At 35.1% G+C, this 13,172-nt stretch overlaps 1 protein-coding gene across 2 annotated transcripts in view; it reads right to left on the reverse strand.

The window, feature by feature from the left end:
- Positions 1-13,172, reverse strand: part of LOC140435542 (uncharacterized) — a 52,503-nt gene that overhangs the window by 13,817 nt on the left and 25,514 nt on the right. For both annotated transcript variants that reach the window (XM_072524288.1, XM_072524287.1), the window contains exon 4: positions 9,366-9,681. In XM_072524288.1, the coding sequence (XP_072380389.1) occupies positions 9,366-9,681 (316 nt within the window). The remainder of the gene's footprint in view (positions 1-9,365; positions 9,682-13,172) is intronic.

The raw sequence follows: 13,172 nt of genomic DNA on the forward strand, positions 1-13,172 counted from the left end.
CCACAAAGAGGTAGTGGCGGCTGGTGAAGTAAAATTTTGGGTAGGCCAAGCCAGCAAATTACATCTATCTATGTGTAATCAGTGACGGATCCCGAGGGAGGGGTCACGGGGTCATGACCCCCCTAACTAATTTTTTAATGATTTCTCTGTTCATTTTAACTTCTGCGTTGTATCTAATTTTTGCGATTTTATATTTTTCATCTAGCAAATTGCGAACAGAAAACGCCTTCTTCTGTACATCCTTAAAGGATAGGAAATTACTTAAATGTTCCTTGCAACTGGAATGTTTTTTTAAGGAGGCAAACATATTTTTTAAATCAAAGTAGCCTTCACAAGTCCATACACATTTCTTATTAGAAAATAACAAACACGGTCAATAATATAGTCTGTTTTTCGTAATACTTCCAGACAACCATTTGTAGACATCATACCAAGAGCAATTAAAAGTACGCACCTTTTTCCCATCTTTTTGGTCAATACGCAATGTTATCCATCCACCCATCCACCAATATCCACCATTAATCGTCTGGAGGCCGTTGGAATGTAGCTGCACAGACGTATACTAAAATTTCCATGGGCGGCTATGCTGACAAATGTGGCAGTCCTTGAGAGAGCAAATGCTGCTCGCGAGCTGCTTGATAACATCAAATGTAGAAAGATGGCCTATTTTGGACACGTAGTAAGGGGAGACCGATATAATATTCTTCAACTTATTATGATGCGTAAAATCGGAGGACGCAGGGGAATTGGTAGAAAGCAGGCCTCTTGCTTAAAGAATATCAGGGAGTGGACAGGAATAATGAAAGCTGAGCAACTCTTTAGAATAGCTCAAGACAGAGACAGTTTCGCCATGTTAATCGCCAACGTCAAGGGGACTTGATAGGGCACGTTAAGAAGAAGAACGCAATGTTAGAGTAGGCCTTTCATTCATAATAATTTTTTTTTCTATTAATTTTAGTTCTTCTAGATAATGGCGATTCCAATAGTGAAACAACAATGTCCAAACACTCACTATCAACATTACTATTACTGCAACCTGGTAAAGCGTCATCTTCTTCTTGCAGTACCGTCTCCTATCGGAGGTTGGCTACCATCACAGAAATCTTCACTTTGTTGGTTGCAGCTCTGAACAACTGTATCGAACTGCACCCATACCACTCCCTTAAATTTCGCAACCAGGAAATCCTCCTACGTCCCACATTTCTCTTTGCCGAGATTTTTCCTTGGATTATGAGTCTAAGCAGAGAGTACTTTTCTCCTCTCATTATGTGGCCCAGATATTTCAGTTTTTTCGTTTGTTTTTAATGACTTCGCATTCCTTCCCCATCTTCAGCAGAACATCTTGATTTGTTACTCTTTCTGTCCATGGTATTTTCCACATTCTCCTGTAACACCACATCTCGAATGCCTCAATATTTTTGATGTTAATCTTTTTCAGTGTCCAGGCTTCCATGCCGTACAGCAGAACGAAGAAAACATAGCACCTCAACATTCTCGTTCTTAAGTTTATATTTATGTCCCGGCTGCATAGAAACTTTTTCATTTTGAAAAACGATTGTCTCGCTATCTCTATTCGCCTCTTGATTTCTCTTGTCTGGTCATTAGAATCAGTGAAGCAAACCCCTAAATATTTGTAGGACGTAACTCTTTCAACTGGCTGATTATTTATGGTTAAATTCACATTGGTGTATAGCTTCTTTGTTACAATCATGAATTTAGTCTTTTTGATGTTTAGTTTTAGACCATATTTTTTGGTATGGGTGTTTATGTTTTCCATAAAAAGCGTCATAAAAACTCACTTTTATGTATGAGTTATAAAACAATCTCACATATATAAGTTGCATACAATCGTTGTCCGGCAAGCTGCTTAACTTCAAATGCTTTTTGTACGGGGATCTTATGTGAGCTGGGTCGGCCCGTTCTGATCGGGCCTATTAATGATATTTAAAATGCCTGAATACGATTCGATGCTTTCTGTGGTAATATAATAATATAGTTGTTTTAACGGACGCTAATGTATTGAGTGATTTAGTACATTTAAAAGTTATTTACAGGCATTAACATAATTTTTGACTATATGTTTTTCAATTTTAAGGCTCTTAAAATTATTGGGTAGGCCCGGCCTATCCTGTCTACCCCCAAAAGCCGCCACTGCAAAGAGGACATAAAATACTTAAAAATGTATGTTGATGGCAGATTTATCTGGATAAAAGACATCTTTCCCTTGGATTTCCAACTAAGTAATTTGTAGATCAAATTTCGGAACTATTAGTAGAAAGTAAAATATTAATGAACTGCATCAACGTCTAGTATTAATATACTAGAAAATATTCAATCTTAAGTATGACATGTTCTCAGTAAAGAAGAGGAAAGATATGAGGTAAGCGGAACAGACGAGAGGAAAGAGAAACAAACAACGATTCTTGAAGTTAAAGATGCAGTTAAAAAACTAGCCAGAAACAAATCACCCGGAATAGATAATCTCCCAGGTAAATTAGATAAACAAGGTGGTCACGATACTATAATGGTATTAAAGCATAAATATGGACACAGAAATCCCTCCCCAGTGATTGAAATATTGGATTACTTTAAACCATACACAAAAAAGGGAGATACCTTTGATGCTCTAACCACAGAGGAATTACGCTTCTAAATGCAACGTATAAAATATTTTCCACAATTCTACACCACCGTATGGCCATATGCAGAATAAATAGTACGAAAGTACCCGGCTGGTTTCAGAAGTGATGAATCAACAATTCATCAGATTGCAACCCCGAGACAAATTTCAAAAAAAACACTGGAATATGGTATATATCTCTCTTCCTTTGCCCTATCCGTTTCGGACGTTGGCTATTAACAAGGCTATTTTGACTTTGTTTATGGCACCTCTGAACAGTTCGGTCGATGTTAGTCCGAACCATTGTCGCAGGTTATGCATCCATGAGTGTCGTCTTCTTCCCGGTCCTCTCCTACTGTCGATTTTTCCTTGGACTATTAACTGTAGCAGCCGGTACTTAGTATGCCTCATGACATGTCCGAAGTACTCAAGCTTCCGTTTCTTTACGGTGAAGATTATTTCTTTGCTTTTGCCTATTCTCTGCATTACTTCCACGTTAGTGATGTGGTCTGTCCAGGATATCCGAAGAATACGGCGATATATCCACAGCTCAAAGGATTCTAGTTTCTTCAGGGTGGCTTCCGTTGTGGTCCATGCCTCTGCTCCATAGAACAAGACCGGGAAGACATAACACTTGACCAGTCTTAATTTTAGTTCCATTGAGATTTTGCTTGTGAACCACTTTTTCATATTGTTGAACGCGTTTCGCGCTTTTTCAATTCGTGATCTTATTTCTGTTGACTGGTCCCATTTTGTGTTGACTGTGGTTCCAAGGTATGTGTATGTCTCCACTTGTTCTATTTTTCGGTTGTTTAATGTCAGTTGCATCGGAGGTTGTTGTGTTCTGCTGATGAGCATGCATTTAGTTTTGGTTGTTTTGAGTTCTAAACCATATTCTTGACTTGCTGTGTGTATGCTTTGCATGAGTCTTTGAAGCTCGTTGCAGACATTTGCGATAATAACTGTGTCGTCATGGTATATATAATCATAACATATTTATAGATTCAAAGTAACCTACAACTCTGTAAATAGAAGAGATATGTTCAAAGCAATGAAAGAGCTAGAAGTACCAAATCAGTTGGTAAATTCAACAAAACTAACCCTTGAAAATGTTAAAGAATGTAGAATACGAATCCAGTGGGAATTTTATGAACCTTTTAACATAAATAACGAGTTGCGCCAGGGAGACCCTCTCTCCTGTATACTGATCAAACTGGCTCTGGAAAAGTAATACGTATGTCACAAATCACAACCACCGGTTCAATATATAACACATCAGTGCAAATCCTAGCCTATGCTGATTCTATTCCCAATTATATAGCTAGTTTCAACTACTTTTAATGTTTTTCAAGTAAATTTTATTTTATTTCATAAATTCCAAAACATAAGAAGTGTACAAATAAGTAAAACTACATAAGTAGAAGGAAAGATAAATATAACAGATCCAAAACATTCATTTTTTTTTGTGTGCCAATGCAGCCATGGAGACGTACGTCCACTAAGAGCTTCCTTCGCCTTTCCTTTAGCGAAATTCACCAATTCAATTGCTGGCGAGAATCTAGCAAAACCGATTCCCGAGTCACAAGTGATCCTTAAAACGGATACGTCTAGCAGCTGTATTAATATTACCGTAACAATAATATACGTATCAACGGAAAGTAGTCCAATGTATTTATGGAATGATTTGTAGAGCTTTTTATTGCTCGTGTTATTTGCAGTGGTTTATTTACTAATTTTTATCACTAAACCCAGTCATGTGAATATTTATGGATCTCCCTGAATTTATCGACTTCAATGAACAGACATTAAAATTAGAATGCACAAACTTGACCGAACACCACGAGCATATTCAAATTTATAATTTGGCTGTGTAAATACATCAATTTTTATGTTTTATACAAAATGAACGGAGACTGTTATGCCAAGAAATCTGTTCTTGTAGGAGGTCAGATGTTTAAAATTTACTGGTTTAGCGGTCTTGGTGTGTATCGGTAGCATCAATTTCAGGTTATTAAATTCCTTATTTATAGAGATACGTGTGTGTATCGGTAGCACCAAGTTCAGGTTATTAAATCCCTTATTTATAGAGATATGTTATACTTTTGTACGGGATGTTTATTAATCAAACTGCCAAATTAACTTCTGTGTTATAATTTTCACGTAGAGTAGCGGGATATGATTTATTTTCCATCTGTTTCTTTCTCTCTCTCTCTCTCTATCTTCAATCCTGATCCCCCGGAGGGAGTGATGTGATGTATTGTCCGTCTCCAAAGATCTCTGTCTCTGATCTCTTTTTTTTTTAACTCATGCATAGGTCTTTTGCATATTCCTGTAATTTGATCGATCCATCTTGTTGGAGATCTTCCTCGTTATCATCGGTCTTCTACCTTTCCTTGGATAATAAGTTTTCCATGTTTTCTGTGTCTGCTCTCATAACATGTTTAAAGCACTTAAATTGTTGGAGATGAACTTTGCTGGATAGCCGTTTGCTGACTTTTAACTCATTTAGAATTGAATTATGTGTGGTAGGTCCATGAAATTCGTAACATTTTTCTGCAACAGCAAAATTTATATTAAGCAGTGGAGCTATCGTATTGGTAGCCAGATGCACTCATGGTACAGACAAACTAGATTTATAACATAGTGGTAAAATTTACAATAACATATGCATTAGTGGTATAGTGGACAAAGGGACAGTGAAAAAGGATATTCCTAAATTAAGACATGTGCAAAGACGTGTCAAAAACTGCATTATCGAGTGTAGTTCTATACAGTGGTGGTGGAAATGTAAATATTTCTACTCCACTAAAATTTTAAAATGCATTTTAAAATGTGAAATTTATAAAAGCTTGTACCTATTGTATAAGAAAAGTTAGTAAAAGGGCTTGCGAACTTAAGTGGATAAATACGCGCAAAAATAGTAAAGCGGCTATGGAAGCTCTTAGGAACACTAAGGTAGACTATTGTCTGGGGTGGGAATGCCAAAAGAGTGGCGTAACATAACAGTCTTACAATGGTATGGGTGCCAGGTTATCGGGTAAGAAATGTTAATGAATGAGTCGATGAACTTGACAGAAGAGGAATAGACACCAAATACTTCCGGTCTAGAGCCAGCTGTAGGTGTACCAAAAAGTACTATCAAAAGCTCAAAACAAAATTAGACCTTTTCCCAATCTAGGAAATAGGCAGGTTTTAGACAAAGCTTTGGCACTGACTTCCACCTCCACTACATAAAAGAGATTATAGAAAAAATTCATCGAATGCAACCGACCATTGGTCGTAGCTTTCGTAGACTTTCGTAAAGCATTTAATACGATAGAAATTATCGGTACTCTAAATCGATCGGAAACAAACCAAACTGCAAAAGTTTTGTACCACCAAAAATTATGCTTATTTTGAAAGTTGATTTTCTCGTGATAATTTTGAAAACGGTAAATCCGTAAACGGACTCTAATAATTTTTTTAAAAATGTTCTTGTTAGGTCAAATTTGAGACACCCTGTAGGAAGGACAAGGTGCAGGGGTGGGTTTAGATCAAGACCCACCCTACTTGTTGTAGTCTCATGTTTTGTGAGTCTGCACTACACTGGAAGTATATGGTGGCTGATCCTCTTCTATCAATTTCATCAACTCATTTATTGACATTTCTTGTCCGATAACCTGGCATCCATACGTTATTATGTTATGTCACTTTTTTGGCATTCCAACCTCAGACCTCTACCTTTGGGCTCCTGAGAGCTATCAGAGCCATTTTACTATTTCTGGGCATATTTATCCACTTAATTTCGCAAGCCCTTTTACTAACTTGGTTTTTACAATACAAGCTTTTATACGTTTTAGCTTAAAATGCAGAAGTTTATTTTCCTAGGGGAGTAGTAGTACACTTAATAATACAGTTTTCAACCTATCTTTGTACCTGTGTTAATTTAGGAATAGCGTTTTTTACTGCCCCCTTGTCGACTAAAGAACTAATGCATATGTTATTGTTAATTTTACCACTATGTTATAAATATAATACGTCTGGTATTAAACCCCTTATTTTACCATGAGTGCAGCTGACTACCAATACGATAGCGCCGCTGCTTAATATCAATTTCGCGAGATTGATTCACTTTTATAGAAAATAAATGAAAAATAAATAAAAGGAGCTAATAGTCAGCAAACTGCTATCCAGCAAAGTCCGCCTCTAACAATTAAAATAGTTTCGTCATGTTATGAGAGTAGACACAGCAAACATGGAAAGACTTATATCCAAGAAAGGGTAGAAGGCCGAAAATCAGGAGGAAGATCACCAACAAGATGGAAAGATCAAATTACAGATATTTTCAAAAGACCTATGCATGAGTTAAAAGAAATGACCAAAAACAAACATTTTTGGAGACGGACAATACAGGACATACCGATGACCACCACACTCCCTCCGGAGGATCAGGATTAAAGAGAGAGAGAGAGAGAGAGAGAGGGAGATAGAATAAAAAATAAATAATATCCTGCTACTCTTATGAAATATTGAAAATTATTACACAAAAGTCAAAAATTAATTTGGCAGTTTAATTAACAAACATCAAGACCCCTAACCCAGTAAATATTAAACATCTCAGCTTCACAGAAACAGGGATAGATTTCTTGGTTATAACAGCCCCCATCCATTTTGTTTAAAACATAAAAATTAATGTATTTACATGGCCAAATTATAAATTTAAATATGCACGTGGTGTTGGATCTAGTTTGTGCATTCTAATTTTAATATTAGTTCATTGAAGGCGATAAATTTAGGGACATCAATAAATAATCACATGACTGGGTTTAGTGTAAAAAATTAGTAAATAAACCACTGCAAATAACACGAGCAATAAAAAGTTCTACAAATTATTCCATAAATACATTGGACTACTTTCCATTGATATGTATATTATTGTTACGGTAATATTAAAACGTGTCCGTCCCAGCTTGCGCGGAGGAGAAGTTCTGAATTAAGTAGGGACTCTTCTGTACTTCGCGGAAGACGGACGGGCGGGGGAGTCCTCAACCCCGACACGGCGCGTCCCACTGGCTGATAGGGAAATGTCCTACAGATATGTAGGATAGGTGTGAATAAGGTTTTACCAAATAAGCACCCGTGGACCAACTGAGGACATGGCATGGGGCAGTGGCTATGACCTTACTTCATTAAGGCTATAGCGGAATGATTTCTACTGTTGGCTTAATGACAGATACTCACCGGCGGATATCACATAATGATTCAACCGGCCGTGAAACTGCGATCAGACAGGCAAGCGGAAACCACTTGATTATATTCCCGTGACTACACCATCATGAATGTATCGAATCAGTTAGATAAGCTATATTTGTTAGAATCTATGGAAATCAGCAAATTAAAAAACACAGATATAATTGTGAAAGACCAACTTGAGACAAACAGTTCTCCCCTCCTCAACTTATATCATTAGAGACTATAAAGTGTAAACGCATGCCAAAATCAGATAACTTGAGAAAGGCAATCAGCCGAAACAGCTGTAGTGATAAGAGTTTAAAATAAATTTTGTGGAAGTTTTGAAAACAAAGTTTTCAGTGTTTTATTGTTACATAAAATGAATTTCCATGAAGTAACGGTCGAATCCATCAATTATTTACAACAGAGATATTTGCAGTATTTTGGACACATTGCTAGAAGAACAGGTATAATGGAAAAACTGATAGTAGAGGGTAGAGTTGAAGGAAAGAGACCTAGGGGAAGATTTCAAAGCCGTTGGGTAGATCAAACAAAAATATTGATTAACCAAGGGTTACATGAAGCCGAACAACTAGCCCAGTAAAGGGAAGGATGAAGGAAAATCGTGAAAAAACTGTAAAGGCCTGATGGTGTCACCGCATCCCAAAAGGGATTAGGACTGAGGAGGAGGAATATTAAAACAGCTACTAGACGTATCCGTTTTAAGCATCACATTTTACTCGGGAATCGGTTTAGCTAGATTGTCGCCAGCAATTAAATCGGATTGATAAAGTCGTCGCTATCTGTCTGGTTATGTATTCCAATTCTGAGCCAAAATATTGGAATATTCTCTGATCTTTGGACATATCTTTAGTTACAGCGAGTGATCTCGTCTTGTGCTGTATTGATCTTAAGCGACATTTCTGCAGGCACATCTGTTGGCATCTGTGTAACTATATATTTTTAAATTCTGTTTTACATCGTGTCGTGCCAGTTTTAATTTTTTTAAAGCTCTCCGGGAACGTTACGGCAACTCATACCCTGCTGCCAGCTCTGCCTTAGTGATGAAAATTAATTCCATAAATGTCTCCGAATTGGACATTGATTTGAGATTGATTTGGTGTAGTACATAAAGCTCTTAGTGGAATTAAGTCTTGATGGCTGCCTTGGCTGACCGAACAATAAGTTATTTGGGTCTATTATCTTTTTTTCTTTAACTTGTATTATTATTAAACTGTATTTTCACGAATTTGCACATTTCCCTAATTCGTTTTTATGATTATTTAACATAATATGTAGTTAGGCTGGAACTGGAGTGTTTAAATTAAAAAAAAAACACAGTTTTCATGAGTCTTAAATAGTTTGTCCAGAAGCCATAAATAATAAAGATAAGAAAACTGTCAAAATTCAGAAGGTTTGTGTAAGAAGAAGGATTATTTCACCACCTACCTAAATGATTAACAAGTCTAAAGTAATAATTTTATAAAAGACGTTACCAGAAAATTTAAAGAAGCACAAACAAGAAAACACTTACCTGAGGTTGTCGAACTGCTTTCATCAGCGGCGTCAAACCAGACCTATCTCTGCTATCCGGATTAGCTCCAAAAGTTAACAGCAATTGCAAAAACTCTAGATCAGTCACCAAGTTAATCTCAGATCCAAAAAAGTATCTTTTGTTGGGATCTGCTCCGTGTTCTAGTAACATCCTAGCGATGTCCATGTGCTTGTTACGGATTGCAAGTCTTAAGGGTTCATCACATTTAGTAGTTCTGGGAAATTCTTCGTCGGTGTTTTCTCTATAGTCTACTTTGGAACCGGATGCTAAGAGAAGACGAACTACTTCAGTGTATCTGAAAATTTATCCGGGATATTAATGTATAAAATATTAATATAATATATAAAACAAAACACTACTTTTAATTTACACATAATACATCCTGGGCATGTTTCGTTCAGAGATTCGCGTCCTCTGAAAATAATAATAATTTTTTGAAGTGAAGATGTATTACTTTTTCTCTATAGTAAAATCGTGACCTAAAAGCCAAAGGCTTCTGAGTGACCATTTCATTTGAAATCATAGACGTATATTTATTAACGTTAATAATAATTATACGTCTATGCGAAAATGAGATATTTTGCCTACAAATTGTACGTAGAGATCTTTATTCATGATTTTACAAATTTCGGCTACCGACCAATAGATGGGATCACGAGAACTAAAGATACACAGAGAGCCAAGCACCCACAAACCATACCCTCATTCAAATTCGACGTGCAGTAAAAGTAAACAAAACCAGGCTATGCTACGTAAGACTCCATAGGCGTGCGGTTTTGCTTTCATATTTCCTATCAAATTAATAAAACAGTATGTACAATTAAAGATTTGTTTACTATGAACAACGAAGATAAAATATACAATGTTAGTATTATTTTCAAGGAAATTCAAAATTAGCTTCACTACTGTAAAATAAAAAGAAACTTATGGTTTGACAAAAATAATAAAGCAGTAATTGCAACGTTGTTTTGACACCTAAACGATCGAAATCAAAACATCAAATACACTTATTTTTAAAGTAAATTGTGTGTTAGTTCGCCTCAAAAGAAGTAACTTATTATTATGTTTTCAGTTTTTATTTGAAAAACAATAAAACTCACGTGATCCAGATTACAAATGTTACCAGAAATTGAAATCTTATTTTACATAAATTTCGTAAATTTAAATACAGATATACCTTAACTTAAAATGTTTTCATAAACGAAAATTTTGTATTAAAAAAAATAAGGTGCACTTGGAGAAGTACAAAATAAACAACTGATCAAATCCTATCACGCGATATAGAAAATGAAAGGGAAGGATATAACGAATATATTAAGATAGAAAATCAATTACATATCTTAATAGATTCGTTATATCGTCCCTTTTCATTTGCTATGTCGCATGTTAGGTTTCGATCAGTTGTTTATTTTGAACTCAGCCAGAGGCCTTCCTTAAGTCAATAAATCAAAATTTGTCTATAGTAAATTTATTTTCATTCATAGTGCCTTATGATATCTCGTACGTAACTATACGTTCTATATAATCAAGATCCTGTGTAGTGCCATTTTGGTAGTCGCCATGTTTTTTTCTATCTTAATATATTCGTTATATACTCCCCGTTTAATAAATATCGACAACCGAGTTGAAGAAAGCGGATATTCAAAAGTGGCTGCGATCAAAAGTTTTGACAATTCAGTTCTAAAAGTCGAGCTTTTGACTATTGTGAATAAACATAAAAAAAATATACTCCATTCCACGAATATACGACTGTTTTAAATTCGGTTTAAGGTATCGATTTAACTGGTCCAATGTGCTGAATTGTACAATAGTAAATTCTCCCCATTTTTAAAATACTGTTATGACAGATATAAACCTTAGATTTAAATATGAAGTCATGATATAAACATAGAGTTGATAGTTTATAGAACAGAAGTTGTAATTCAGATTTTGAAGTATATAATTACTATCATTGAGTTTAGTATTGTATACAAGTTGGTTTAAGTGTAATGTAATGTAATGTAAAAGTGTAAAGTGTAAGTGTAACAATACTTAAGTGATTAAATAGTGTAATTTATTTAGTCGAATATTCAATTAGTATTAAAAACGCCAAAAAACTTACTTATTCTCTAATTTTTTTCTTTTCGCGCATTTTATATATTGTCTTTCGCGGGTTTCAAATTTGCAACCTTTATTATGCAAGAGATTTATATTATGCGACATTTTGTTCACTTTGTCCACTTTTTTTTGCTTTTTGCAAAACCGACTTTAGTTTTGTTTCACTAATACAGAGTGTATCACATACACGTTTATGTACGGACTGAACTGCTCGCAGAGGGTCCCCGTTGGTTTTCTCAGCAGCAAAATAAGAAAGTACATTAAATATAAAGTTGTCTACATCTAAAACACGTCTCGACATTTTTGGCTTCAAAAAACAAATACACTACATTAAACTCTTTCTTAACGGACACCTCTCTTCACCGGACACCTCTATACGGACATTTTTTAAAACTAAAAATCAGTCGGCGATATATGAAACGCATGTAAATTTTCGTTACTTTTTAATATCTGAAACGATTCGGTACTTTACCTATCAATAGCGGGCCGTTACTTTCGGAACTTTTAAGAGTACATCCACTCAAATCAAACAAATATTTAAAACTAACAAAGTGAAATATTAAATTCTTTTTCTGGTTTCTGAACCATCGTTCTGCCAATTTCTTTTCATTTTTATAAAAAATAGTATATTTCTTTTTATTACAGTTGTAGTACCTAATAAAGTAATAAAATAGTGTAATATCAAACAAACCCGGCACGCCTCTTTGGTGTTTACATTTCGCCGAAAACCAACCCAAATGTCTGATGAACACATTTGGCTTCATAGACGTCATTGTATTTATTTGTAGGAGCGTTAGCGTAAAAATTTTTATTATTTTCCGATTATATTTCAATAAAATTTGTGTCTATCTGAACATCTATTAACTGAAATAATTTTAGTTTATCATACTAAAACTAGATCGTAGACCAATTTACTTTCATACTTCTACTTGCACAGTAAAATATTCGTTGTCGCAATAATCCAAAACAGTCGTATATTCGTGGAATAACCTATACACTATTGTAAGCATATTGTAGATGAAATGGGTAAAGAAAAAAGAAGGTATTCACGGGCACTCGAGGTAGATTCTGAGTAAAATATTACCCAAGTTACACTTTGAGTTTTTTGTTTTATTTATTACTCAGATATGTTGAATGTTTTTATTTTTGACAAGATTTTTCTGACCTTTGCATAGGTTTTTTCTTTGAAATTTCGTTTTCCTTAAACCAACGAATGGAGTGCCATTAAGAGCTCAGTTCACGAGTGGCAACTCCGTTTCAACCTTAAATATTACGTTTAATTTTAAAACATTTTTACACATTTAATGTAATTGTATTTTAATTCCGTGCATTACAATAACGGATTCACGTTATTATGTTGTTGGAAAACCTCATTCTAACATGTTTATTCAGTTATTTTCAGTTCTGTTATTCCTGTGAACGACTTATGCTACGATGTCTACTTCATATTTTCATATGTATTTCATAATACAGAAAAATATAGGTTTATACATCGTTAAAATCATGATGTGGGAGTGCCCCTCGTAACAATAATACTGTTGACGGTTTATTTATACTTACTGCAGCTCTATCTTGTATTTAGTGTAGAAATGTTTAGAAAGGTTTTCGAAGCCCCGCCCATTGTAACGTCAGAGGTGAGGTAGTCCATTAATAAACACAACTGACCGTTTCCACTAAACAGACTCGAGT

This window comes from Diabrotica undecimpunctata, chromosome 3, assembly GCF_040954645.1.
Source record: "Diabrotica undecimpunctata isolate CICGRU chromosome 3, icDiaUnde3, whole genome shotgun sequence".
Lineage (NCBI taxonomy): Eukaryota > Metazoa > Arthropoda > Insecta > Coleoptera > Chrysomelidae > Diabrotica > Diabrotica undecimpunctata.